At 34.9% G+C, this 26,697-nt stretch overlaps 1 protein-coding gene across 1 annotated transcript in view; it reads right to left on the reverse strand.

Moving 5' to 3' along the window:
• The window catches only part of LOC126827515 (uncharacterized), a 118,283-nt gene that overhangs the window by 54,363 nt on the left and 37,223 nt on the right, over positions 1 to 26,697 (reverse strand). Inside the window, exons 2-4 of the mRNA XM_056102204.1 lie at positions 25,376 to 25,468; positions 20,852 to 21,046; positions 15,019 to 15,511 (exon numbers count right to left, since the gene is read on the reverse strand). Coding sequence (XP_055958179.1) covers positions 15,019 to 15,511; positions 20,852 to 21,046; positions 25,376 to 25,468 — 781 coding nt within the window. The remainder of the gene's footprint in view (positions 1 to 15,018; positions 15,512 to 20,851; positions 21,047 to 25,375; positions 25,469 to 26,697) is intronic.

Raw genomic sequence — 26,697 nt, forward strand, 5'->3', positions numbered from 1 at the left:
ATATTTTGCTGAACTGTTCTAATCTATTTAATATCGGAGAAATCTGATGCCATCGAGAGTTGATTATGGCCTGGATAAGTTAATTAATGTCTAATTAATAATTTAGAAATCATTTCTGGCCTAAAGAAAGACCCCAATAGGCAGATTTAGCTCTTGCATAATGTATGTTTAACTAGCAAGATCTCACAAATAAATATACAAATCAATTTCAAATATAATGAAATGAAATGGGGTTTGATGTCATAACTTTTCTGCACCAACCAGAGGCTAATAATGAGAGAGAGAGGAATGGGGTTTAATATCCACACAACACAAACTAGGTCATTTTGGGACTAACATATGGTTCAATTTGATATCAATAATTTGCTTAACTAAGTTCTCCATATAAATAACTTTATATTATGTTGTGTAGTAGATGGCAAATGCTTTCCAGGTTGTTATTCAAAATTAAAACCTCCAGTTGCCATCTGAGTTAAACATCGACACAAACTATAAAAATTATCGCCACTTGTGAGTAATAGTTATCCAATATCAACATTATGTGCATGTGAAATTAACACTTGTGATTTATTGGAGGGTAATATTATCTTAATATGAGTGACTAACATATGGTCCAATTCTATTTCAATAATTCGCTTGCGTGTAGGGGTCTTTAGCAGTGGGAGGAAACTGGAGGACCAGAGAAAACCCACGAGGTTGGACAGACGACTCTACTCCTTGTCATGTACAACTGGGGAATTGAAACCACGCCAGTTGACTCAATGACAGATCTTATGATACAACGCGCATGCGCTAACCGTTCAGCCAGGAGGTTAATTGGAGGTTAATATTATCTCAATATCAAACCCTGATGACTTTACAGACGGTTAATACACAGGAATAGTCACCTTAAAACATCAATAGTTGTAATGGGTGATAGTCTGGCGGCTTGTTAATACCACTCATACATGCAGATGCACGAAAAACTAATCACATATTCATTATCAACAAATAAATGATGTCATACAACTGTTGCAGACTTGGGCGACTTGTCTATATTCAAATGAGAGAAAAAGAGTTTAACTTGACACAATCCATGGAACGAGAAAACCTACAAGGTTGGACAGGTAATCATAGATACCGGGTGACATATACAAGCTTGGGATGGAAACTACGTCACTTAACTCAATAACTGTCCGTATGATCTAAAGTACACATATCAGATTGTAGACCACTCGACAAATAAGATTACATTAACATCTGATTCTAAAGTTACATGTATCCATGTTCAAATCAAATGGTCGTTTCCAGCTGGCCATATGTGTGTCTGTTCTTTCTAGAACATCTGATACCACTTCCTCATTTGAGTAGTTTACATAGCAAAAGAAATTAAACTTTATTTTTTTAATGCATTACCTATGAAACAAAAGATGAAACACACTATCTAATAATTGATATCGCAGACAAGAACACCAGTATACGATATACACTACCAGTATACATTCATTAGTGCTGATTAAAGTCTGTTACCGATGGCGATATCGTAGACAAGAACACCAGTATACGATATGTATATACCACCAGTATACATTCGTTCGTGCTGATTAAAGTCCGCTACCGACGGTGATATCGAAGACAAGAACATCGGTATACGATATGTATATACCACCAGTATACATTCGTTCATGCTAATTAAAGTCTGTTACCGATAGCGATATCGCAGACAGAACACCAGTATACGATATACATACACTACCAGTATACATTCGTTCATGCTGATTAAAGTCTGTTACCAACGGTGATATCGTAGACAAGAACACCAGTATACGATATGTATATACCACCAGTATACATTCGTTCGTGCTGATTAAAGTCCGCTACTTCGTTCGTGCTGATTGAAGTCCACTACTGATGGCGACATCGCAGGCAAGAACACCAGTATACATTATACATACACTACCAGTATACATTCGTTTATTCTGATTAAAGTCCACTACCGGAGGTGATATCGAAGACAAGAACACCAGTATACAATATATATACTACAAAAATTCGTGCTGATTAAAGTCTGTTAATGACGGTGAAATATCGCAGACAAAAACATCAGTATTTGAAAATTACACCTTTGTTTTTGATGTTTTTGTTCTTAACATCCATTTCCACCTAGGATGATACCACAGAAAACTACAGCACCAATATACAAATATTTATACCACAGAAGGAAAAGTACTAACACAAGTTTAATGAGAAATTGAGAACAAGTTAAGACTTAATAATCCATGGCTTTATAATATATACAATTATAACATCTGGTTACAGAGGTCAACACCCTTAACAAGTACACTTACATTCAATATCTGGTAAACAAATTCAACATTTTAATCACTTGACTGAAATCTAACATCCCTCAGATGAAATTTGTAACGAAAAACATATTCTGAAAGGACTAATAATATAATTTCTAACCTATTAAAAGATCCCTCAGAAGAAATTGTACTGAATCTTCTGAAAGAACTTATAATCAGCCGTAATTATAAGAACACAGAAGCCATTTTGGAGTGAAATGGAGAGGGGCACACGTGTGCCTTTTTAAAAAGAACCATCCAGAAATGAAACAGAGTTTATTGTCCTATTCTTCTGCACCAAAAGAGTTCATAAAAACGGGTATACATCACACAGTGAGTTATGAGGGAAATTTTAAGCGGGCAGCGATGTTTCTGCCGCCATTGAATTCTAGTTGTTAAGGGTTCTTTTACGTGCGAACCAATGAGTACACAGGACCTTGTTTTTTTTTCTCATCCTAACAACTAGACACTGTTGCTTGCCAGGCCAACAATATAAGATAAATAAGTTGTGCCAATATATCTTTTTATATTTATATTAACCAAGTGAGAAATTATAGCACTGAAACTAGACTTATTTTCTGATTCAAAGTCTATAAGTTTACTCAGCTGGCCTTTAAGTAATTTAGGAAAGAAATGGTTTCAATATATCAAAATTACATCATTAAAATTATCCTGTCAGAAAGAAGTAGTTATTAAAGTAACTTAAACACAGAGAGGATTCAAGAACAGGTGCACATCTCAGAAAAATTGGACGTTAATCCCGACATTTCATTTTATTTGATTTCATTTTTCTGAACCAACTGAGCTAATGAAAACATGCGCTAGGAACTTTCCCCGGTCAACACCATGATCAAACTTGGAACCATATTCACCAAAACACCATGGCTCTCTGCTGTGAGTGAAAAATTTAAACAAGATGGACATGAAAAGTAGAACCATAAACTCCCAATTCATTTTATTTGATTTCGCTTTTCTGAACCGACTGAGTTAGTGCAGACATATGCTAGGAACTTTTACCAAGACACCATGACTCTCTCCTGTGAGTGAAAAATTTAAACAAGATGCACATCAACTCCATGTATCGAGTTGTGAAGCCATTATATGCATTTAGCAATGGTAGGTTACCACTATCACGACAAGCGTTACAATTGAAATCGTGTCTTTAATTATGGAGGAATTATGGTGATCATATCAGGTCTTGTCATATATTGGGGTCAGTCATAGCAATCATGTTGATCGTATCGGAACGTAAGTACACGTACCAGATCGTGGACTCAATAGGGACAATCGTATCATATTGTATCGTACAACAGTGGGAACCTAGTTATATAGCAAGACTGGAAATAAGACACCTGTCACAGATATTGTCAGGCACAGATTCACATTTTATCAGGCACAATCCCTTTAGTGTCTGCCAATTTGTCTGGCACAGAATTAACTTTTATATGTTTTTTAATAAGAAATGAAATGAAATTGTGTTTAACGTCCTACTTTTCTGCTCTGAACTGGGCTAATGAAGGCGGTCATGCGCCATACAGTGTGCTATGAGGGAAATTTTGCCCGGGTAGTGGCACTATGGCCTACTCTTATATCGAATTCCAACTGTTAAGAGATCTTTTACGTACATGCCAATGTATACACTGGACCTCGCTTTTTTCCGTCCCATTCGAATGACTAGACATCTATCCTTGTCAGGTCCTCCGATCTGGACCACTGACAAGGGGGAATCACTTCGGTAAGTTTTAATAAGATTATCAGATATTAGTTCAATATAGCCTGACAATCAAGGCAATACGAAAATCCAACTTCACAAAATCTCCTGACACTGAAACCTATTTGATACAAATCCAACTTCTGACCCAAAAAACTCTTTCAAATAAAAACATTAATTTCATCGAAAACAAAAAAAGAATAATATAAATCCATCCAAAAACGCTGTTGCATAATAAACTTTACAAAAAATTCAAACATCTTACCATTGCGAAAGTTTGAAAATAATTTACAAATGGTCGAAACTTCAAGCAGAGCCTGACGACGTTTAATGCATGGTGTCCAAACAACAACTAAAGATTATCCAGGTAGGCAGAAACTCATATAGTAAATAGCTTAGTTGTAATGGTTTATTGCACACAATGTAAATACGCCATACTGTTTACTGATTACAGCTTGCCCAATGATCCATGTTAAATTTATTCAATTCAATCAAGTAGAAAGCTTGAGGGAATTATCCCGGGGTTAAGAGGTTATACACGTTCGTATAAACACCCATATTATCATAAAAAATACATATCAGTATGCCTTTTTAAACCCGAACTATATATGTATGTCTATATGCGACATGTCTTTATAAAGGTAACTGTTTTTATGTGATGTGTTGTCTAGTAACAAACGACTTATTCACATGTTTGCATATTGGTATGCCTTTATAAAGCCAAACTATATATGTATGTTTATATGTCTTTATAAAGGTAAACTATATATATGTGTTTTTATGCGATGTGTTGTCTAGTAACAAACGACTTAATCACATGTATGCTTTTTTTTCTTTTGACTAGGTATTTCCATTTCTAAACACTGAAAAAATGTTGACTCTGTCACGCCATATATCATAAATATCTGAAGAGTGCATATTGTTTCGTGCAGGTCAAGGCTTAAAGAAACAGGCGAGTGTCAAACAATGCAATATAGATTGTATACAGAGATAGATCAACAGGGTTTAACACCCACTCGGCATAAATTAGGCCATTTTGGGACTAACATATGGCACAATTCTATTTTAATAATTCACTTTCGCGTTGGTGTCTTTATCTGTGGAAGGAAACCAGAAGACCCAAGAAAACCCACAAGGTTGGGCACTCGACTCTACTCCTTGTCAGGTACAAATGAAATGAAATGAAATGGGGTTTAACGTCCTACTGTTCTGCTCCTAAACTGGGCTAATGAAGGCGGGCATACGCCACACAGTGTGCTACGAGGGAAATTTTGCCCGGGCAGCGGCGCTACAGCCTACTCTTATATCGAATTCCAACTGTTAAGGAATCTTTTACGTGCACGCCAATATGTACACTGGATCTCGGTTTTTCGTCCCATCCGAACGACTAGCAGCTGTCCTTGTCAGGCCCTCCGTCCTGCATCACTGACATGGGGGAAACCACACAGGTACAAGCGGGGAATCGACTCCACGCCCCTTGACTCAATAACAGACCTTACGATCTAAACAGCATGTTTTGGACTATTTAACCACCCAGGGTCAGATAAGGACCATTAATACAGCTTAAACAAACTGACTAGTGACGACCAATATATTGTATATAATTCATTCAAATAAATATAAATATGATTGTTTGATTTTATCAAATGCATATAACTAAAAGAAATTAATACGTTAAATGCTTGCATGAATTTCAATACAATTTCTATTCTGAGTAGATAGAATCAATTATATATGTCAACCGTTCCCCAAAAACTAAGCAAGATTGACTAGATTTTAGTGCACAAGGTCGAATTTTTTCTCTTACAGAAGCAACCAGTAATTGTTAGGCAGCCTGCCTTGGTGTCAAAGTCAGAACGACATGTGAGTATAGAAGGTTTTAATATCAATACGAAATGCAAACCAATCTGTCTTACTAAGAGGAAATGCAATGCTTTAGGCATTATTGATGTAATTATGTTATTTATAGATCTTGATTACAAAATCCCTTTGATTATTCAATTATATGTTAAAATAGCTTAAAGACATGAATACATCAACTTGACAATAATCAATAACTCATTGAAAAATGTTACATTAAAGCCACAATATCCCACCATAAAAAATAGAGAGAGAGAGAGAGAGAAATGGGGTTTAATGTCCACTCGACACAAACTAGGTCATTTCGGGACTAACACATGGTTCAATTCTATTTCAATAATTCGCTTGTGCATAGGGGTCTTTAGAAGTGGGACAGGCGACCCTACTCCTTGTCACGTACAACCTAAAATTGAAAGACGCCAGTTTACTCAATGACAGACCTTATGATACAGCGCACAAGTGCTAACCATTCAGCCACCCCCCACCCCCCAGCATAAAAAATGTCAAAACGAAATGGGGTTTAAAGTCTTAGTTTGCTGCATCGACCGAATGCGTTAAACTAAAAAAAAAATTGAGAAATTTCCCACAGACTTTCAAACATGGTTTCCCCTTGTCAGTGGTGCAGTACGAAGGACCTGGCAAGAACAGTGTCTAGTCCTGAGTAAAAGAAGTCTTGACATTTGGAAATCGATATAAGAGTAGACCTTAGTTCTGCTGTCCGAGCAGTAGGACGTTATACCCCATTTTATATAAGTGCCTTTAAAGTCCTATTGCTTAGTACTATTCATAACCAGCCGAGGGATTTGTTATTGTTCGGATAACCAATATTATTGCTAGTGTAATATATTACATGAATCAATCATATAGAGTGACAAGATTGGCAGGTATATCAAACAGTTAGATTGATCTGTCAATCACCTTATAATTGACTATATATAGATAAATAATACCATACCTTGGGTCATCTATACTGGATATATACCCTACATACTAACAGGTGTTTACCTATAGATAAATAATACCCTACCTTGGGTCATCTATACTGGGTATATACCCTACACACTAACAAAGCACCTATATTAAAGAGGAATTAGGGGGGTGGGATGGCTGAATGGTTACCGTGTGCATGTTGTATCATAATATTTGTCATTGACTCAACTGGCGTGGTTTCGATTCCCCGGTTGAACGTAACCAGGAGTAGGGTCACCTGTCCAACCTTGTGGGTTTTCTCTCACTGCTAAAGTCCCCTATGCGCACATGAATTATTGAAATAAAATTGAACCATATGTTAGTCCCGAAATGACCTAGTTTGTGTTTAGTGGACGTTAAACCTCATTTCTATCTATCTCTCTCTAAAAAGAAATTAAGTAATAACTAAATTTGCCAAGCATTTTTCTGGGTTTAAATGTTATTATTGAAACATTTATTAACATCAAACGCCACAATCAACTCTCTATATTATCTTATGGTTTAGATATTGAGTGGATTAGACGATGCTGTCCACATCTGGTCACCCTATGTGCAGTGGCTGAACCAAAGAGGTACTGTGGATGAACATTGCTGTCATAACAATTAAATTGATCAAAGCTGGAGAGATAATAAGTAAATAAGTTCAAGCATCTAAAATACATAATCCATTAAAATAAAACAAAACAATTCAATTAACACTACAAAAATCTGGTAGTTAAAACAATCAAAAAGTCTTACAAACAATTTTTTCAAGGCTAGATAATCCTCCAACTGTCAACATGTACTTTGATAAAAAATTTAAAAATTGAATTGAATTCACACTACAACAATATGCTCTTTGAAAACAATCTAAAAGCCTTACAATCAAATTTCTCAAGGCCATACAGAAATCTTGTAAACAGCTTTGAGCATCTAAAATAGATCATCCTTCAACAGTCAACATATACTCGGAACAAACATAAAAAACATAATCAAATTCAACGTACAACAATATAGTCTTCAAAACAATTTTAAAGCATTTCAATGAAATTTATCAAGGTCGGACGGACAACCTGTAAACAGATCTGAACATCTAAATAGATAATCCTTCATCATCATTCAACAAATACTTCAATAACCCCACCCCTCGCTCCTTGACTCCCCTCATAACGACTGACCTCACCCCTTGTCTCCCATCTCCTCCAACAATTGAATCACACTACACTAATCTGGTCGTCAAAACTTCTTGACACTACCCTAATAAACGTTTGTTTGTTCACTTGTACGGATAAACATCCACTTCCATCCAAGGGGAATAAAAACGTCTAACAAGGTCTGATATTCCTGCAACATACTCCAATAAAATAAGCCCTCAAAACAATTAAATGCATATTGCACTAATCTGGTCGTTAAAAGAATCCAAATATCTTACAATGAAATTTCTTGACAGAATCCAAATATCTTACAATGATATTTCTTGACGTTGGTCTGACAACTGGTAAACAGGTCTATGCATCAATAAAGGTCGAACACAGCAAGTGTGGATCAATCATCAGCAGACCATGGCTATAATTATTGACGAGGAGATTCACAGGTACCAGGATCACTAAACAAGAGAAATGAATCGATATTGTATTCGATAGATTGTATATTAATCAGGCTTATTGTAAGTCAAGCGTTTTACTACTGTTATGTTTATCAGCTTTGGAGAGAGACAGATCAAGCAAGAGAGAGAATGAGAGAAGAAAGGAAAAGAAATGAAATGGGGTTTAAGGTCCTACTGATCTGCTCCGAACTGAGCTAATGAAGATGGGCATATGCCATACAGTGTGCTATGAGGGGAATTTTGCCCGGACAGCGGCACTACGGCCTAGTCTTTTTTCAAATTCCAACTGTTAAGGAATCATTTACGTGCACGCCAATGTGTACACAGGACCTCAGTTTTTCGTCCCATCCAAACGACTAGAGAGCTGTTCTTGCCCGGCCCTCCGTCCTGCATCACTGACAAGGGGAAACCACTGGAGAAATCTGGATGAACTTTCTCGGCTACTCGAATACTCAACCTCCAGGCTAGCGAACCACCGTCTTACCCACTTAGCCACCGTGACCCCCAGATAGCAAAGGGAGAGATATAGAGCATGAGAAGAGAGAGGCTTAGGTTCAATCAACACAAACTAGGTTATTTTGGGACTAACATATGGTAGAAATTTATTTCAATAATAGTTGCTTGATCAGCTTTAGAGGCAACATACAGAATGGAGCCATAGGATATTTGGGGTTCTGGGCAGAGTATACTGTACTCCTTTCTCTCCAATGACACAATCAATTTGTTTTTATTTGCTTGTCATTTTATTTTAGTTGCCACTTGATTAAAGGGGTATTATGAAAGATTAGAGAAAGAGCTGGCAGTTCTCACTATAATAGTTAGAAATTAGATAATGTAAAGGGAATTTGCTGAAAATTGCAGTCAAACTGCTCCAATCTAAACCGAGATATTAGCGATAGAATTTTAGGTCTAGCCTCGATCATTGTTACTAAAATCGGTACGATAAAAAACAAAGTCTCAATTATCCATTTTTGCGCTTGATCATCAATAAGCGTTTTTTTTCATGTTAATAAATGTCTAATTAATAGTTTATGTAACATTTCAGACCTAAAGAGAGACCTGCAATAGGCAGATTTAGCTAAGTAAAATCAATTAGAATTTGTTATCTATTCTGTAGAGGACAATTTTGATAATACTGAACTTTCAAAATACTATTGTTGGCAAGAGATTCGAAATCCCTCAAATGACCATGAGCAGCTTGAACTATGTGCTTAAAATAATGCATGACTATACAAAACAATTGTCCATGATTGATTTTTATAAATGTCCTAACTTCCAAAACAGTTTCTATAATCCTAAAGCTTATTAAAATGACCGATTCAGCTAAGAAATGCCTTTTATTGGTGATTGAGGGTATCTACTTACTAGAAAAGCATCAACTAAAGATTGGCCCCTCCCACCCACAAACTATAAAACTATTGAAAACAATATAAACTGACTTAACAATAACCCTGAGAAGACCCTAAACCCCCATTATTTTAGCACCTTTTTAACCACTATGGCTTTAACCTCTGTGATGTCCATCACCAAGATAAGTACCTGCCAAGTAAAAAAATAAACCCTTTTCTTCTACCATTCAAGATCTGTTAATACACAGAGAAAAAATAAACATGGTCTGGTGCAGAAAACCATAATCATGTTCAATCAGAATAAAACAGACGCCTTTCCATCATCTTTATCAAATTATCGTAAAAAGTATGGAGGATCGACGGGGGATAAAATCAGAGTTATATTGTTTAGCACTAGATGACTTCTCGTGTTGCATGTTTCACTCAACAGCTGTAGTACATCCATATTGATTCCTGTATTATCGCTTTATCTAAACATGGAAACAAGTATCGGAGGGTAATTAATAAATTATTGGCTTTTAGTTATTAACCATTAGCATAAACTATAATGTCAGTTTGCGGTTCAGTGAATATGGCACTGGCTCGGTGAGTATGGCACTGGCTCATTGAGTATGACACTGGCTCGGTGAGTATGACACTGGCTCGGTGAGTATGGCACTGGCTCAGTAACCAGGAGGTTCTGGGATCGATTCTGATGTTGGCAAAGAGAGTTCATCAGGATTTTCCAGCCTGGTTTCACCTTGCCAGATGTACAGAGTTAGCATAAAGTATTATGTCTGTTTATGAACTACTGTGGCGCAGTAAGTAAGGTGCTGGATCACTAAGTAGGAGGTCCCAGGACCCAACTTGATGTTGGCTGAACATGGTTTCCCCCTTTTTAGATGTATGGGATGTCCTCTGGGTTTATTGAAATAAAATTGAACCATGTTCGTCCCAACATGTCTTAGTCTGTGTGAGTCTCTCTCTCTCTCTCTCTCTCTCTCTCTCTCTCTCTCTGTCTCTCTTTCTCTCTCTCTCACAAACACACCCCCACACACCCACCCACACACACACACACATCATGTCCTTGAGATGTGACTGACCGTTTTGTTTTTATCCTATAAAGACTCTCAGAATGACATTTCTTAAATGTTATTTTTGGTTATATTATAAATTAATAAAAAATAATTAATTAAAATAGTTCTTAGTTTGGAGAAAGAGTTTATCATAAATTAATAAAAAATAATTAATTAAAATAGTTCTTCTTTTGGAGAAAGAGTGTATTTTTGGATACATCACCATCTCATTTAAAAAGCAAACTTGAGAGATAATGTTATCTATAGAAATATGCAAGTTGTTAACTTAAAAGATAAATCTCAAACACAATTATATGATATGACAGTTAAAGCTCTATATACAGCCTATATTTTTTTTATTTTATAAAACAGTCAATTAAAGGGGCATTGTGGGAGATTAGATAAAGAACTGGCAGTTCTGACTATAATAGTTAAAAACTGGATAATGGGAAGGGAATTTGCTGAAAATTTCAGTCAAATCGATCCACTCTGAACCGAGATATAAGCTTTTGAATTTTAGGCCTAGCCTTGATCATCATTACTAAAGTTGGTACGATAAAAAACATAGTCTTGATTATCAATTTTTTGATTTAATCATCAATGAAAGTTGAACAGCAGATCGAATTCAAATCCAGTAAATATCGCAGGCTAGTGATGACATCAAGGGTTGATTGTGGTCTGGATAAATTAATCATTGTCTAATTAATAATTTAGATAACATTTCAGGCCTAAAGAAAGACCAGGAATAGGCAGATTTAGCTTTTGCATAATGTATGTTTAAGACCAAAAAAGTTATGCGATTAAACACTACTAATCAACAAAGCATCTGTTTTTCTTGAGTTCCGGCGATCCCTCACTTATGTGATCTATAGAAATACCCATTATTTACTCATTCAACAAAATATTGTACCATCTTACTTGAAAACACATGAAATAATAGATCTAATTATCAGGAGAGATCTCAGATTTCAGCGCCACGGGCGGGGTTTCACCTCTCTATGTTCATAGTCTTTAGAACCAATCAACAGTGAGTTTAGGATTTCATCACCATCTGACAGGTTATGTTTATTCAGCTTTTTTTCATATCAATATTTTCATGTCTTATTTAAACCCCATTCCACAACAAATATTTGAGGTCAACTGCGTAAAATATACATAAAGATGAAGTCGGGTATTGGTGAATGATTAGAAAAATTCAGGCAGGAAATTACTGCCAATGGTCTGTCATTAATTATAATGCTGCAATAAATTAACGCTACCACACATAGATCAACTATTGGAAGAAATAAGTTACCCTTTATTAAAGTCAAATTTTCAGTCCTTGACCATCAATAGCAAGTTCCATTATTGTTAATTATAAATACACAATAAATTACATCGATTCAGAAACAGAGAGATTGAAACTGGGTTTATGGTCCACTCGACACAAAGGTCTTTTCAGATTCATATATGGTTTAATTTTATTTCAATAATTAGCTTGTGCGTAGGGGTCTTTAACAGTGGGAGGAATCCGGGGGGACCTATAGAAAACCCACGAGGTTGGACAGACGACCCTAATCCTTGTCATGTACAAGTGAGCAATCAAAACCATGTCACTTGACTCAATGATAGACCTTATGATTCAACGTGCACACGTTAACCATTCGGCCACCCAATCCACAACATCCCCTCCTCCCCCCTCTCGGATTCAGAAACAAGACATAAAGTTTATTTTAATTTGTTTCTAGTTATTGTTGTTTTAAACAATATTTTATTCCCAGTACGACATAAGTAGATACAATACTGATATAATGGATTTGAAAACAAGCCAAAGCGTATATAAATTCATCTCCATTTATTGTTGTTTTACTTTCAATCAAATAACAATGACCGGTCAAATAAAATAATAATGACTGACCAATTCAACAAAGAATGTATATTTATTAAGTCAGTCCATTAGCAATAACCATTATCCATATGTCTATATCAGGATATGATAAATAAATGTATTTATATCTAATGATTCATTAACTAATTAATCTAATTAAATAATTAGCGTAAATTATTATATGGGGTCAGTCTGTCCATTCTGTATAATCTCTCTCACAGTCAGTAAAAATAACACATATATAAATGAAATGAAATGTGGTTTTATTGTCCTCCAGTTCTGCTCTGACTAGGCTAATGAAGACGAGAACACATCCATTGACCTTATAATGTATTATGTATTATAAAGCCCATGATATAACAAATCAGATGAAGTGTGGCCCACCCCCACCCTTTATGTTCCATGCGTCAAACATTATCGTACAACTTCAGGCGTGCCATATAACTTCAAAATGATTAAATTAAGCAATAATGTTAACAGAGAAAAGAAAGTTATTCACCTTAATCCTTGTGGTCGATAACCCTCCACTGAAATACTCTGTGATACTATTTTTTCAGTAATATTACAGACAAAAAAAAAGAATTTACAGACAAAAAAACGAATTGATTAAATTCCGTTATTTTTCAAATTCCTTTAAAAATTAAATTCCTTTATTAATTTAATTCCCTCATTTATACAACACCATGTCAGTTTCATTCATCCTTTCATTCATTTAACCATGTAATAGATTCATTTATTAAATTCCATCATTTATTAAGTTCCTTTCTTATTAAATTCCTTCATTTTATGAATTCCTTCTTTTATGAATTCCTTCATTTTAAAAATTCCTTCATTTTATGAATTCCTTAATCTTAAAAATTCCTTCATTTTAAAAATTCCTTCATTTTATGAATTCCTTCATTTTCAAATTCCTTCATTTTTAAATTCCTTCATTTTATAATTTCGTCATTTATTTATACATTCATTCATTTCAGTTGAGTTCATCCTTTCATCTATTAATTCATTTATCCATTTATTAAAATCCTTCAAATATTCATACACCACTCATTTCATTTAAATTTATGATAATCCGTTTATTTTCTATTTGCCCTACCAGTTATCAATTTCTTGTATAAGAAAACATCAATTATTACAGGTAAGTCATTTATGGGTATTTCACTTTGATGAAATATGTAAAATTGTATATCATAGTGTGCTGATAGAAATATACAACACAGTTGATGGGAATACACATATACATCACAGCAGATGAATGTATATTGGTTTTCATAATTAACACTTTACATGGAGTGATTTGTATGTGTTAATTTATCAGATTTATGGAGGAATGTTGGATATAGTATATGTATATTTATTGTATATACTATATGTATATTTGTTGTATATGTATATGGATACACTTGTTGTATATGTATATGTTGTAGTATATGTATATTTGTTGTATATAGTATATGGATATATATTTGTTGTACACCTGTTGTGTATAGTATGGGTATATATTTGTTGTATATAGTGTATGTATACATGCTGTATATGTATATTTGTTGTATATTGTATATTTAACTTGATGTATATCGTATATTTAACTTGTTGTATATAATTATTTAACTTGTTGCATATAAATATTTAACTTGTTGCATATATTATATGGATGTATATTCTTTAAATGGCATTTAGTAATTGGAACATAATCAAATAACACACTATTTATGGATAACAATTACTGTGGTTTATTTCACTGCGACATTTCAAAAAGATTGATAACGACTTGTGAAATCTTGTTGAAACGTCGCAGTGAAATAAACCACAGTAATTGTTATCCATAAATAGTGTGTTATTTGATTATATGGATGTATATTTGTTGTATGTTTGTATATGTATGTACACTTGTTGTATATGTATACACTTATTGTGTATAGTATATTGTTGTATGTAGTATATGTGTATACTTATGTTGTATGAATAAAGTGTATGAATATGCACTTGTACACAGTTGGACATTTCACACCAACTAAAACCAGTGGCGTGTTGAGGTTTGGTGAAGCCCAGGGTCCCAATAATTTTATGTCCTCAAGTCATAGGGCCTAGTACTCAGAAATATGTAAATGTAAGACATTTGAAATATGTCAAACAATTTTTTTCAAATGAACTATTATCAAAATAAATTTCACTCTTTGATTGGATGTTCCCTGAAATGGATGCCAAGACCATCATCCGCGCTGTCGCCCCCCCCTCCACCCCAACCTCACTGCCAACCACTGAGTAAATCTGCTTAAAAGGTAAATATAATACACTTACCTGTTTTTGATGCAGACTTGACATTTATCTTGCGGTCTGTGTTTTTGTTTGCCTGTGGAGTAATATTTATGTTGGTTGTGGATGACGTTTGGTTGTCTGATAGTTTCTTCTGTGTTTCATTCGATACGCCTCCCTGTTGACCGAACCAACTATGACGGTTTTCGGGGTTTTTATTTTCTATTTGTCTGTTCACAACCATATTGTTGACTGTCACTCCATTTGTTTTTTTAGAACTATCTCCAAAAGACACATTTAAGGTTGTTTTCACAGGTGAATCACTTGTATTCAAATTAAGGTTCTGTACACTATGAGCTTTCTGCACCATATTATTAACACTTTGTCCCTGTGGAGTTGTCTCCCTTGCATCAACAACTGAAACCGGTCTGACATTGGCTACATTTTTATTTCCTCTGATATTCAATGGCTGTGACACGACACCACGTTGCTTTGATTCCAAGTCTCCATTTTGTAGTGAACTTTGAACTCCATTGACCTTTTGAGGGGTAGAGAGAGTTTGTGATGACATTGACAAATTACGATTCAATAAAACACTAGCACGATTAGGGCGAGGGGGTGCATTGGGTTGCTTAGAACTACCAAAACTCTGGGCCAATCGTCTAACATTCGGTAAATTTTGAAGGTCTTGATTATCTTTACTCCCCTCATTATTCGTATCGGATTTGATTGGCGCGTTTGAAATATCTGAACTTGAGGAAGTAATTTTTGCATAATTTGACCCTATACTTATAGACGTTTTCATGTTTTCTGGATGCAAATTAACGGAAACGGTTTTCTTCTCAACTGAAGGCTGTCTGGAATTGACAGAAATTTTTGTGGAGTTTCGCGGAACATCCGACGAAGACTGTGAAATTAGGCTTGATTTTTCATAAATATCTGAGGTACTGTGTGAAATTTGGTTGGGATATGTTGACATAGAAGAAAAACTTTGTGAACTTAAGTTTGGATTTTTTGAATTCTGAATCCGAATTATGTTACTAGTAGAATTGTTCCAGGTTTTGGGGGAGGAAGTGTGATTGTTGGAAGTATTTATGGGAATTCGGTTAATATTTTGGTTGGAACCGGTGTGTAGGATAACAGGAGTGGACGGTTCCAAGGGAGGATCTTGGGGAATATACATCGATTTACTTCGTTGGACAATTTTTGTGGATGAGGCATTATCTCCTTTCGTGCTGTTACGTCTTCTAAGGATAACTCCATCTTTACCTTGTTGGAGGTTTTGCTAAATAACGAAAAAAGAAAGCGGAGAGGTGTGAGGGATTAAAAAAAAGCAACTAAAAATATAATAAAAAATACTGTACCAAGTTTTTAAAACTCACATATAGTTTTTATTCCTTTTCAGTTTTAGTAATGAAATTTTCCAATTATTATTTATTGCCTGACTTCAATTTCAATAGAAAAATCCTGGTCGCTGTCAACCATTACTTCTAATATGCATACTTAATAAGAATTGTGATTATTTGGTTGATTCAACGATGGATCAATTATCAAAAATGGCGGGAAATCCTTGCTAATTCTTTAACATAAGTTACAATTTCATATTTTTAAGTTATATTTTTAAAATGTATTAAAATAAAGCCCTAAAATAGATGGTATCTATAAACAGTCCTGCCTTGTTAAGGAATAATCCTATTCATCCTATAATTCACTATTGCCAGTTGAGAAATTGGCAAAAATATCATTTTCAACTTTAAATTCAAACATTTGAAGATAGCTATTCCATGGTGGAAAATAGGAAAACAAGGGAGGTAATTGTGTTATTATTTCCGGTGTGAAGATTTTTAAGTGTGAGAGAGATAACCTATGATCGTATAATAGCGAGTTGACAACCTATTGAGCAAAAGACATAGAAATAATTATGTTTTGACTTTCTTAGAAAATATGAAATTGTAACTTTAACATATTATTACATCATGCAGCAAAGTTAAGGAAACAGTATTATTTATGATAATGTTCATTTATTCATATTTTTTTTTTTTGCTATTTGGTACAGTATTTTCCTTGAAAGCAAATAAACAGAACAAAAGAAACAGGCATGTAACACATTTTAAAAGCAAATTCACAATGCACACTGAATAAAGCAAACCGATTTAAGCCAAACGTCTTGAATGAAAACAAAAACCCACACATTATCTAAATAAACTCTATATTAATGCAAAAAACTAAAATTCGTAATAAAAATAATAATTTGAAAAATAAAATTTATATTGACATAAAAATGTGAAGAAGTAAAGGGCAGAACCTACAAATCTAATTTTGTAAAACTAGCAAAACTGAAAATATTTTTTCGAAAAAAAGTAAATCTAATCTTGAAACTAAATATAGATCTAAACAAAAAAGTGGGGAAGGGGAGATAAAAAAAACATTTTTTGGAAAAAAACAAGCAATTCTCACCTTTTTCTTCGTTAGTAAATTAAATTAAAATAAAATATTTATGTGAAATGAGGAAATTCGATAAAATCGTCCCCTTTCTCTCGACATAGAACTTTTTAACTGACCATGTTTCTAGGCTATTCATTGTACATTGTTAGTAAATAATGATCATGGACCTTATTCAAGTAAACTTAAACAGAATGCTGACTTTTCATTGGCCAAGAGCTAAAATCTGGGAATTGATATTAGTACTCAGCCAATAAAGCATCAGTATTCTTAAAATGATTTAGTTGAAGTTTTCATGAATAGGACCCCATATTAAATAAATAAAAGTCTTTAAATATTGTTTCATTAATTCAGTTCTCATATAAAAGATTTATATGTAGATCACAAAGCCTGGAAATAAGGAAATAGGACACTATTCTATGACACAGCATTGCATATGACACGAATTCATAGCATAACAATGCACATGACACTTTTTGATGGCACAGCAGTGCACATGACACTATTTGATGGCACAGCAATGCACATGATACTATTTGATGGCACAGCAATGCACAGGACATTGCTCTATGACAGAGCAATGCACATGGCACTATTTTATGGCACAGCACAGGACACTATTCTATGGCATAGCAATGCACAGAACACAAGACACTATTCTATGACACAGCAATGCACAGGACACTACTTTATGGCACAGCAATTTACATGACACTATTCTATGACACAGCAATGCACACAACACTATTCAATGCACAGCAAGTCAACAAACTATCAATTATTAAATAACACGGCACAAGCAAAGTGAAAATAGCAGCTAAAAAAATTTTATTTTAGTCATTGGCAAAAATATTAGTAGTTTTCCAGGAATTGCTTAAAAAGAATTGTTGAAACTCACATAAACTATTTGTTTTGAGCCAAGATTTAATATTTCAAGCTAAAAAATCTATTCACTTTACAGGACAAACTAAAAATCGAGAAATGGTCTTAAAAGGGTGTATAGCTCGATTCTTTGAAACCTTCAAACAGACGAAAATGGGTCGAAAAGAACATATAAATGTAACATGAATGTTTATAAACTGATTTACATTCAATTTAAAAAAAAAAAGGAATTTCTAATGGGTTATGTTTTGTGAATTATGTGAGCAGTCCAAATTGAATGGCAGTCGTTTGCGTCTGGTTATTCCACTCTCCAAGTTTATCTCTTTTCCTTTTTGGATTAGCCATTTGTAATTACTTCCACTTGTGGGATTTGTTTTGCATTGATCAAGTCGTTTCATTACAAATGGTACTCAGTACCATAGAGAACCGGACATTGGGAACTGATTGTCTCAAATATTGGATATCATGAGCATAGATTTTCACGGTAAGATCACAATTTTGATTGAAATGGACCAATAATAAATTATAATTCGTGTTTTTACTTTCAAATGTTATGGATAATATTCAGTTAGAGCTGTATGCCCTTTGATGTCATTGTCTTATTGCATCAAGTTATACAAATGAAATGAAATGGAGTTTAACATCCTGCCGTTCTGCTCCTATACTGGGCTAATGAAGACGGCCATACAGTGTGCTATGAGGGAAATTTTGCCCAGACAGCGGCACTAGGGCATACTCTTATATCGAATTCCAACTGTCGAGGGGAGGGGAGAGAGAGAGAGAGAGAGAGAGAGAGAGAGAGAGAGATGGGGTTTAACGTCCACTCAACACAAACTAGTCATTTTGGGACTAACATATGGTTTGAATTTTATTTCAATAATTCGCGTGCGCGTAGGGGTCTTTAGCAAAGGGAGAAAACCGGAGGACCCGGAGAAACCCCACGAGGTTGGAAACTGTCAAGGGATCTTTTACGTGCACGCCAATCCCAATGTGTACATGGGACCTCGTTTTTCATCCCATCCGAACGACTAGACAGCTGTCCTTGTCAGGCCCTCCGTCCATCATCACTGACAAGGGGAACCATGCTGGAAAATTTGGATGAACTTTCTTGGCCAATGCAGGGATCGAACACCCGACCTCCAGGCTATGGAGCCAGCGTCTTACCCACTTAGCCACTGTGATCGCCATCAATTTATACAATTATAGGGGTTCCACGGTGGCTCAGTGAGTAAGACGTTGACTCGCTAATCTGGAGGTCCTGTGTTCAGATGGAATAAAAAACCGAGGTGCCTTGTACACATTGGCATGTATGTAAAAGATCCCTTGGCAGTTGGAATTTGATACAAGAGTAGGCCGTAGTGCCGCTGTCTGGGCAAAATTTCCCTTATATTACACTGTATGGCGCATGCCTGTCTTTATTAGCCCAGGCATAGGCATATATATATAGTAGGCATATTTGAACTTATAGAAATGGAGATAAGAGAATTAAGTCTCAAAAAATATCTGTATTTGTCAGTTTAACAAATTTGTCAGTTTCGTTCAAATGAATAACCCTTGGATAGATCTCCACCCACAAGGGTAAGAAAATGTTGACATATTTCAGTTTAACATTTAATTTATCATTTTTTGTCACCCAAAATTCATAACCTTACCCCAAATCTAATAACCTTTTAACCCAATATGTTTATCTATATTACATAATCTTACATATCAATTTGTCCTATATTTGTCTATCTTACATAGTCTTCCATAGCAATTTGTCCTATATTTGTTGTTAATACTCTAAGGATAATAAATTTTTTTATTCAAATTATTCTACATGTATATTATAAAAATATCCTGTAATATATCAAAATATTCATGAATATGTAATAAAATATATATAAATTGTAGATTTATTTAAATCAGACAACTTGATCTATATACATGTGTACTTAATAACTTTATTTCAAAAGGTTTCTAACACATAGCCGTGAAATATTTTTACTTTATATTTTCATGGCTGGCTAACTGAAATCAAAGTAGTATGTAATTTCAACCTAATGTTATTTTTTTTCCAACTACGAAAATGATTTTTTACACAACAAATTATCAATAAGTCATATGTCATATTCGAGATTGTTACCATGGGGCAACCTTATATAGGTCATTTTGGGACTAACATATGGTTTAATTTTATTTCAAGGCACACAATAATGTTCAATCCAGCGCCCTAAAACAATGACTTTAAAATGTATGATTCTTAAGTGAGAGAGAAATGGGGTTTAACGTCTGCTCAACACAAACCAGGTAATTTCGGGACTAACACATGGTTCAATAATTCGCTTGCGCGTAGGGGTCTTTAGCAGTGGGAGGAAACCCGGAGGACCCAGACAAAACCTATGAGGTTAGACAGGCGACCCTACTCCTTGTCACGTACAACCAGGGAATCGAAACCACGCCAGTTGACTCAATGACAGACCTTATGATATAGAGCGCATGCACTAACCATTCAGCCATCCAACCCCCCTGATTCTTAAGGATCTCAGACAAAACTTTTTTTTATCATATTTACCTGAGCGAAACATTTCATGCTTCTATTCATCAGGCTGGTTAATCTCGTCTGTGATGACATCAAGTCTTTTGATATTTGTTTGTACTGTCGAGAATTTTTATCTTTAAAACCCTTCAGTTCTTCAGACATAGAATTAAAATTTTCCTGTTCTTTGGCCATCTCTTTCTGGAGTCCAGTTATCATATCCATTAAGTTCTGAAATATAGAACGATTCTGTCAATTCCTTTCAAGTGTTATTAATAAAATACAGACTTACATTGAACAAGATATAAACTCTGCTTCCAGCCTTTGATCCCGGCTGTTGTCTTTTTTTCAGAGCAACCGGAGAGATCAGGCCTTTTCCAATTCTAAGTTAGCGCTAAGAGTTACCTGCCCCTATCTTTAGCGCATAATATGTGTCCAAATGGGGGTGTTGATATTTCCACAACTTCTAAATGACCTGAAAATAGTATCTCCATTGATCCTTGACCTTGGAGTCTCATTCTATCAATTAATTCAGCAACTATAATCCAAGTCTACTTTCTATTTCCGGGGGATTGGATGGCCGAATGGTTAGCACGCGCACGCTGTATCATACAGTCTGTCATTGAGTCAACTGGCAGGGTTTTGATTCCCTGGTTGTACGTGACAAGGAGTAGGGTCGCCTGTCCAACCTCGTGGGTTTTCTCCGGCTTCTCTGGTTTCCTCCCACTGATAAAGTCCCCTACGCGCAAGGGAATTATTGAAAAAAAAAATTAAACCATATGTTAGTCCCGAAATGACCTAGTTTGTGTCGAGTGGACGTTAAACCCCATTTCTCTCTCTCCAAGTCTACTTTGTATCTCAAAAGATAATTGTCATGCACAAGGTAGGATATGCTTAATATGTCAATCTGATTAAACACAAATCCTATTTCGTTTCTTATAGTTAAAAATTTCATTTTACTTGTCTTTACTACACTAGGATCTGGAAGAGTTGTTATATAACCTGCGTTCCTATTGATGTAAGGGATTAGCCAATGAAACGGTCTGTTACGGTGAGTTTTTAGCATGTGTTGCATGGAACTGTGGGTAATCCACTAGAGACATCAACACTCATTGGTTAATCAAATGTCTAACGTCATAGGGTCAAAAGCCGCTTGTATGACCTCTGACATGACCTCCCGTTACAACTGGTCAGAACGAAAGTATAAAAAAAAAAAAACGAAATATAGATCTGTATTTTAATCAGATTGCTTAAACATATATCATAAAAATCAAAATCCGCAGAAATGCACCCTCGACCAAAATAGAATAATATTCTAAATGCTTTTCTACAATTTACATTTATTATCTTATTTTCTTTTAAAAATAATTCTCCAGTTTCTACCTCAGAAATTCAAGTAAGGCTATTTGCTTCCTTATAAGAATGGAGAAAGAAGCAATGTTAGACAAAGGACGAATAGAATTGTCTGGTGGTTTTGGTTAGGGCTAGGGTTGGATTATGGATTAAGACGGTAAAATAGCCCACGAGTTGATAGAGCCCTCATCATTGCCAAAGCGAAAACTGCTAAGTCCGGGAATCAGACAACAGCGCATGTCAAACGGAAGTGATGGCTAAATAGTAAATAAAGTAAAGAACCGTCGGACGCCAAAATATACACTGCCTTTCTTAAAATTATTAATTAGACATTAAATAACTGATCCAGGCCATAATTAACTTTCGATGGCATCGGATTTCTCCGATATTAAATAGATTAGATTTAATCTAAAAATGGAGGAGCGAGACTTAGCTTCGAACAACCAGTACGGTGGTTGGAATTAATGCACATGTTTTGTCAAACCTTCAAAGGCTAATATCTTCGCTCACAATTGAGTAATTTGAATGAAATTTTCAAATTATTCATTTTACATTATCTTTTTTCGAACTATTATAGCCAGAATGGCTAGCTTTTTATCTAAATTTTACATAATGTATCTTTAATATTTCTTTCTAGAGAACATAGGTACCTCATATAGCTCACGAATAATTAGTTTACTTTTTAGTAGAGGGACAATCAATAATATTTTTGTTTATCTGAATTTAGTTTAAGCCTTGTTTGTAATCAAGGTTTTTACATCTGTTACATGTGTACATATTGTTCCATTTTTGTACAGTTTGTTCTGAGGTGAAAAAGTCAATGATATTTGAGTCATCAGAGTAGTAAAATGGTTGTATAAATCCTTTCAACTGAGCAGGTTACTAAGTAATTTGGTGTACTTGCAAATTGTTAAATAGAACTGGTCCCATTACCAATCCATGGGGTACACCATAGGTAGGGGGAATTCTGACAGGACAAAGATTTTTTGTCACAACTGCCTATGTTTTACCCATAAGATATGATAAAACATATTTAAAGTAAAGCCACTGACAAAATCATAGGATTCCAGTCTTAGGAGTATTTCACTATCATCCAGTCTGTATCAAAGGGAAATGAAATAAGATTGAACCTGGGACCTCTGAGTGTGTGAGGAGGCATCTTACTCACTGAGAAACTGCAGCTACAGTACATGTATATCAAAAGTAGAAGCAAGGCCAACAGACTTTCTCGAAGCCAGCAAATGCAGGTAAATGGGCCAACATTTTACTCCCGGAGTCATTGTGGATCCAGTATATAGAAGGCAGCAGAAAGGTCTGGGATCTCTGGTTGTTTCAGCAAGTGCTTTACCCCTTCTGCCACTGTTGCTCCAGTGTATCAAAAGGGCTCAAACCCATAAACATATTTTTCTAGCTACTCTTCTGTACAATGATACATGTGTATGACATATAACCGTATTTATCATTTCATTTCAGATCTGCAGAGATATGCTGCCAGTGTTGACCAAGAAAGTTCCTCAGGAATTTCCGGCATGGTTTCCCATTGTCAGTGTTGCAGCATGCAGGGCCTACAGTCCATCTGTGCACATAAAAGAACCTTGACAGTTGTAATTCAAAATAAGAGTAGGCGGTTGGGGCAAAATTTCCCTCATGTCCGACAAGAAAATTTTTGAAATAGTAACACTGGCACACTGCATGGCGTAAGCCTGTTATTAATATCCCGGTTGGTGTTAAAAAGTAGGACGTTAAACTGCATTTCATTTCAAATCATTTTAGATCTGCAGGTGTGAAATGTACTTTATTTTCCTAACAACAAGAAGATGATTTGGCACATTTACTAAGAAGACCTTTTTAAAAACAAATATTGGGACAAGTTTTGACCTTCATTGTAACCTTTTATCAAAAGAAACGTTCTTAAAACTGACATAGTCTTGTTTGTCATGTTTTCATCTGTGTCACAGTCGACCAGTTTGTTTACAGGGTCAACATTTAGTCATCTGTAACATGACAATAACATGACAGGTTAAAGAAGAGACCCTGTCTTGTTGATAATTTCCTATTGGTTACACCTTTTTGATTTGAGTCCAAAAAATAATGTTATTGATTTTGTTGGATTTTATATTTAAATTTGATTTGTGGGATGACAGACTGTCTTTGCTGAAAATTCTATGGTTATACACAAATAAAGCCAGTGTTGAGATATGACTGATTTTGCGTTCTCAGTTAAACTAAAATCTGTTTAAATAAAAATCTTTTAAAACATTAATTGAATACAGCTTGTCCCATCAGTAAATGAAATAAAACATTAGATTAACAGATAAAACATTATTATTTCCAGTACCGGTACATAAACTATATTATTCCCAGTTCCCGCACATAAACGATATTATTTCCAGTACATAAACTATATTATTTCCAGTACCGGTACATAAACTATATTACTTCCAGTACCGGTACATAAACTATATTATTTCCAGTACCAGTACATAAACTATATTATTTCCAGTACCCGCACATAAACTATATTATTTCCAGTACTGGTACATAAACTATATTATTTCCAGTACTGGTACATAAACTATATTATTTCCAGTACCCATACATAAACTATATTATTTCCAAATTTATCAATTAAATGATATTAACTTATTGATCAGCGAACTTGGATATCATAAGCAGCAGACAAACTAGGCGAACCAATCAGCAGAGTAGCACTGTCAACTTTGCATTCGCCTAAATGATTCGCTTGAATCTAACCTGTTTGATATTTTCGGCCGGATTTTCATTCACCGCGTTTATATTTGACGGGTGTATCCGGTTCGATGAAGACATCGCCCGATTGTAGAATTCATCAGTCAATCGCTGATAATGAGAACGTTACAAATAAGGCATCTATTATATGGAAACATGGAATTCTGAGAAAGAATCATAGCTTATATGGGAGGTGAGAATTCGTCTGTAGATGCCACCTTATTCTACGCCGCAGCATACTTCATAAAATTAAAAAAATCTATGATTTACGTAAAAGGTGATGTGTTTTCGACTGGTGAATCTAGGGGGTAAATCGCCATGTGTATGGCCACTCAACCCGACAAATGAATTCAACGCCAACTGATTTGGTCAAATGATTCAGGCCCAAATTCACCTAGTGTGTCTGCCGCTTTAATCAAATAATAATACATTACTCATTTCATTAAAATATATATTTACCCTCTGTCCCATGTCTTTAATGGTGGTTTCAAATTCGTCATCTTTTAACTGTAGAAGTTGATTCACCGTTAGAGTAGCTGTTGTGGCCGTCATCTGAAATATCAAACATACAAAAATAAAACAAGACCACAAATTGAGAGAAAATATTTTTTTACCCCAAACTCCCCTCTCCACCCCCCACCCCCATTTCATCTGAATAACACAAAATGCTTTCCCTCACTTCATTTTCTGAATCAGGAACTGGTTTTATACATTTGGTAATCAAATAATATCTTTTATAGAATTGCTGAATTGTTTGTTTTTCACCCAATCAATATTCATCCATTCATTCATTCATTCATGACCTGCAGATCTCTTTTTATGTTTGTTGAAATCCCTCATTAATTACTAATTAGACATAGACCTGAAATGTTATCTAAATTATTAATTAGACATTAATTAACGTATCCAGACCATAATCAGCGTATTCTATTTATGTTATCTATTTTTAACTATTATAGCGAGAACTGTCAACAGTTTATCTGATCTCCCATAATGACCCTTTAAGCTATCAATCTACAACGACGGACAATCAACTGCTGAAAGATCAATGAGTATAATTACTGTCTAGTTGTGTTCAATTTTATTGTAACTCCTTTAACATGTTTTCCAGTATGAAATAGTTTCAAGAACAATAACTCAGACGTTACTGTTTATGTGATTTGATGTTTTCGGGTATTAAAAAATTTCAAGGATAATTCCTGTGCGTATTTTTAAATGAAAGTTTCTCACTTCTACACAGGCAATCATTTGAAGAATTCATTAACTCTTTTTGTTGAGAGAGAAAGCAAACTGTTTAAAATGTAAATTTTTCTTCCATTGCCCTTTTGAAAGGAATCTGATAATGCTACAACTGCTTTGAAGTAAAGAGTAAACTTTAGTGTGGGTGGTTAAAATTAGACGACCGCCGAAAACCTTGAAGTGTCTTTACGCGTCCATCACATGTCAACAACCGAGTCACTATACAAACCTTATTCCATCGCAACGAATAACATTTGTGTAATGTCAGGTTTTGTTTATCTTAGAGAAATCCTATAAATAAATTAGTAATTTGACATTTAAATGACGAAACCTGATGAGATCAAGACGCGTCTTTGTAGCATCGTTTTATTTTTTATGCTGTGATTCGCTTTATCTTCATTAATCAACAGCTTAAGGCAGCCGATCCTCCTTTACATTTTTCCATGCTAAAATGTACTAAAATTGTTACATGTTAGTCTCGAAATAACCTGGGTTGTGTTGAGGGCTAATGAAGATGGATATACTCTCTCTCTCTCTCCATC

The sequence above is a fragment of the Patella vulgata genome, chromosome 7 (assembly GCF_932274485.2).
Source record: "Patella vulgata chromosome 7, xgPatVulg1.2, whole genome shotgun sequence".
Classification (NCBI taxonomy): domain Eukaryota; kingdom Metazoa; phylum Mollusca; class Gastropoda; family Patellidae; genus Patella; species Patella vulgata.